This window comes from Sinocyclocheilus rhinocerous, unplaced genomic scaffold (assembly GCF_001515625.1).
Source record: "Sinocyclocheilus rhinocerous isolate Xijiao unplaced genomic scaffold, SAMN03320098_v1.1 scaffold24, whole genome shotgun sequence".
NCBI classification, from domain to species: Eukaryota; Metazoa; Chordata; class Actinopteri; order Cypriniformes; family Cyprinidae; genus Sinocyclocheilus; species Sinocyclocheilus rhinocerous.
In genome coordinates, this window is record NW_015647124.1 from 2,067,189 (window position 1) to 2,069,181 (window position 1,993).

At 38.6% G+C, this 1,993-nt stretch overlaps 1 protein-coding gene across 1 annotated transcript in view; it reads left to right on the forward strand.

The window, feature by feature from the left end:
• LOC107708966 (uncharacterized) overlaps positions 1–1,993 on the forward strand; it is a 23,886-nt gene that overhangs the window by 17,224 nt on the left and 4,669 nt on the right. The window contains exons 6-7 of the mRNA XM_016513344.1: positions 998–1,159; positions 1,585–1,875. Of these exons, the coding sequence (XP_016368830.1) occupies positions 998–1,159; positions 1,585–1,875 (453 nt within the window). The remainder of the gene's footprint in view (positions 1–997; positions 1,160–1,584; positions 1,876–1,993) is intronic.

Here is a 1,993-nt window from a genome sequence, read left to right on the forward strand (position 1 = left end):
CATACATGAATCACCTCATAGCAGATCTATACAGGTGGAGCTGGGGAAGGTGGAGGGTTTTTGAAGCATGCTGCAACTGCTACGGCAAGCGCTAGTCATATATTTAAATGTTGAGCAGCGAGCTCATTGGCTACCGATACAGGAGAGAACCAATCAGCTGTGCCATGTGATAATGATGTCATTAGGTCAGATTGCGTTAGACCTATCGGACTGCGCCATCTAGAGTTTCATGCCAGAACTCTATATTTTCTCCATCTGCCCTTTAAAGGGATAGTCACCCAAAAAATACATTTCTTTTTTATAATTTACTCACCCTCTAGTTGTTCGAAATGTGAATGAATTTTTTTCTTCAGTGGAACACAAAAAAAAAATGTTGGAAACCAAACAAGTTTCTGGTCCCCATTGATTCCCATAGTATTTTTTTCTTCCGTACAATGGAAGTCGATGGCTACCAGCAACAGTTTTCTTCAAAATATCTTTTTATGTTCAACAGAAGAAAGAAACTCATACAGGTTTGGGAATTTTCATTTTTGGGTGAACTATGCCTTGAATGTCACAGCCCAGGATAATTGCTAATGATTATGAGTAAGTCAGAAAGAGCTTTATTGCCAAGTGTGTGTTGTTTACACACACAAGGAATTTGTCTTGGCGACAGGAGCTACCAGTGCAGAAGAAAGTACAGACATATTGCAACGTACATGATAGTGCAGACATACATAGGAATTACACAGTAGAGATGAAATATAACACTAATATAAGAAAAACTGAAAATTAAATAATGCAATATAATACAGGAGTAGAAACATAGAAGAAAAAACATATATAATTGTTTTAATGAATGTACAGATATGTTTTCTACAAGTGTAGAGTTTATGTAGTTTACAAATGTAAAATTTTCAGATGCTATGTATAAATGTGTCATAATGATGATGGCAGAATGTGGTTGAGCTAAATAGAATAGAAATGCTAACAATTTAACATCTTCTTATTTTCTCAGAGAAGCTGAAGTCTCTGAATGTCTCAGCGATTGTTCTGCCACCCAGGGTGGTTGTGGGTAAGAAAGGCAGAGTCACCATCAGTGTGGAAGGCAAGTTGGCAGAGAAGGTACAAACTACATGGTTTCTGAATGATGTTCCCATCACAGATACTTCATACAAAGGTATCAGCCGACTAAGACCACTTCGCATTTACCTTCACCTCTACTAGTCAACTAGTAGGCGAACCTTTTGGCCATTACAGTTTAATGACACATAACTACTTTGAATGTGGACAAATTAATTTTGTGCAACTGAAGCAAGTGCAACATGTGATTCGGACCTAGTATAGTGACAGAACTAATGATCTAGTTATGCAACCCCTACTTTACTGATGTTTGAAATTGACATTAAACTAATTGTTTCTGCACTGTTTTCATTAAGTCAAAGGGACAAATACAGATTATATTAAAGTTACAGATTTAGTGGATATGAAAGTGGTGGTTTTGCACATGTGATATGCAAAATATGAACCTTTATTATCATAAAGTGGCTGTCTGTGTATGTTTCACCCTCTCTCTCTCTCTTTCTCACCTTCTCTCTCTCACAGAGAAAAAATATGGCCCTTTTTGCTCCGCAGCCTACACTCCTCGCACCTCTCGTGTATCTGTGGTGTCAGAGAAAAGTTCTCTGCTGCCCTCTACTGCCTCAGGATATTACAAGCTACATACTCAGATGTCACCTCGCTCGTCCTCCAGCTCATTGAAACAGCTCTTCTTCTCCGTCACATTTATACCCAACCTGTCCATTCACAAGGGTGCAATCTTCAAATGCCACATCTCGTATAAGGGGAAAGACAAGATTGTGGCTGAGAGAGTGTCAGACAAGTTTACTATTCTAGGTCAGAGGCTATGTCGAGGTCTCTCATGTATTATCTGCAGCTTGTTTTTATGTGAAGCTAATGGGAGAATCTCTTGAAAATATGTCCGGGCCTCATATCACTCCAAAACAAAAAATGG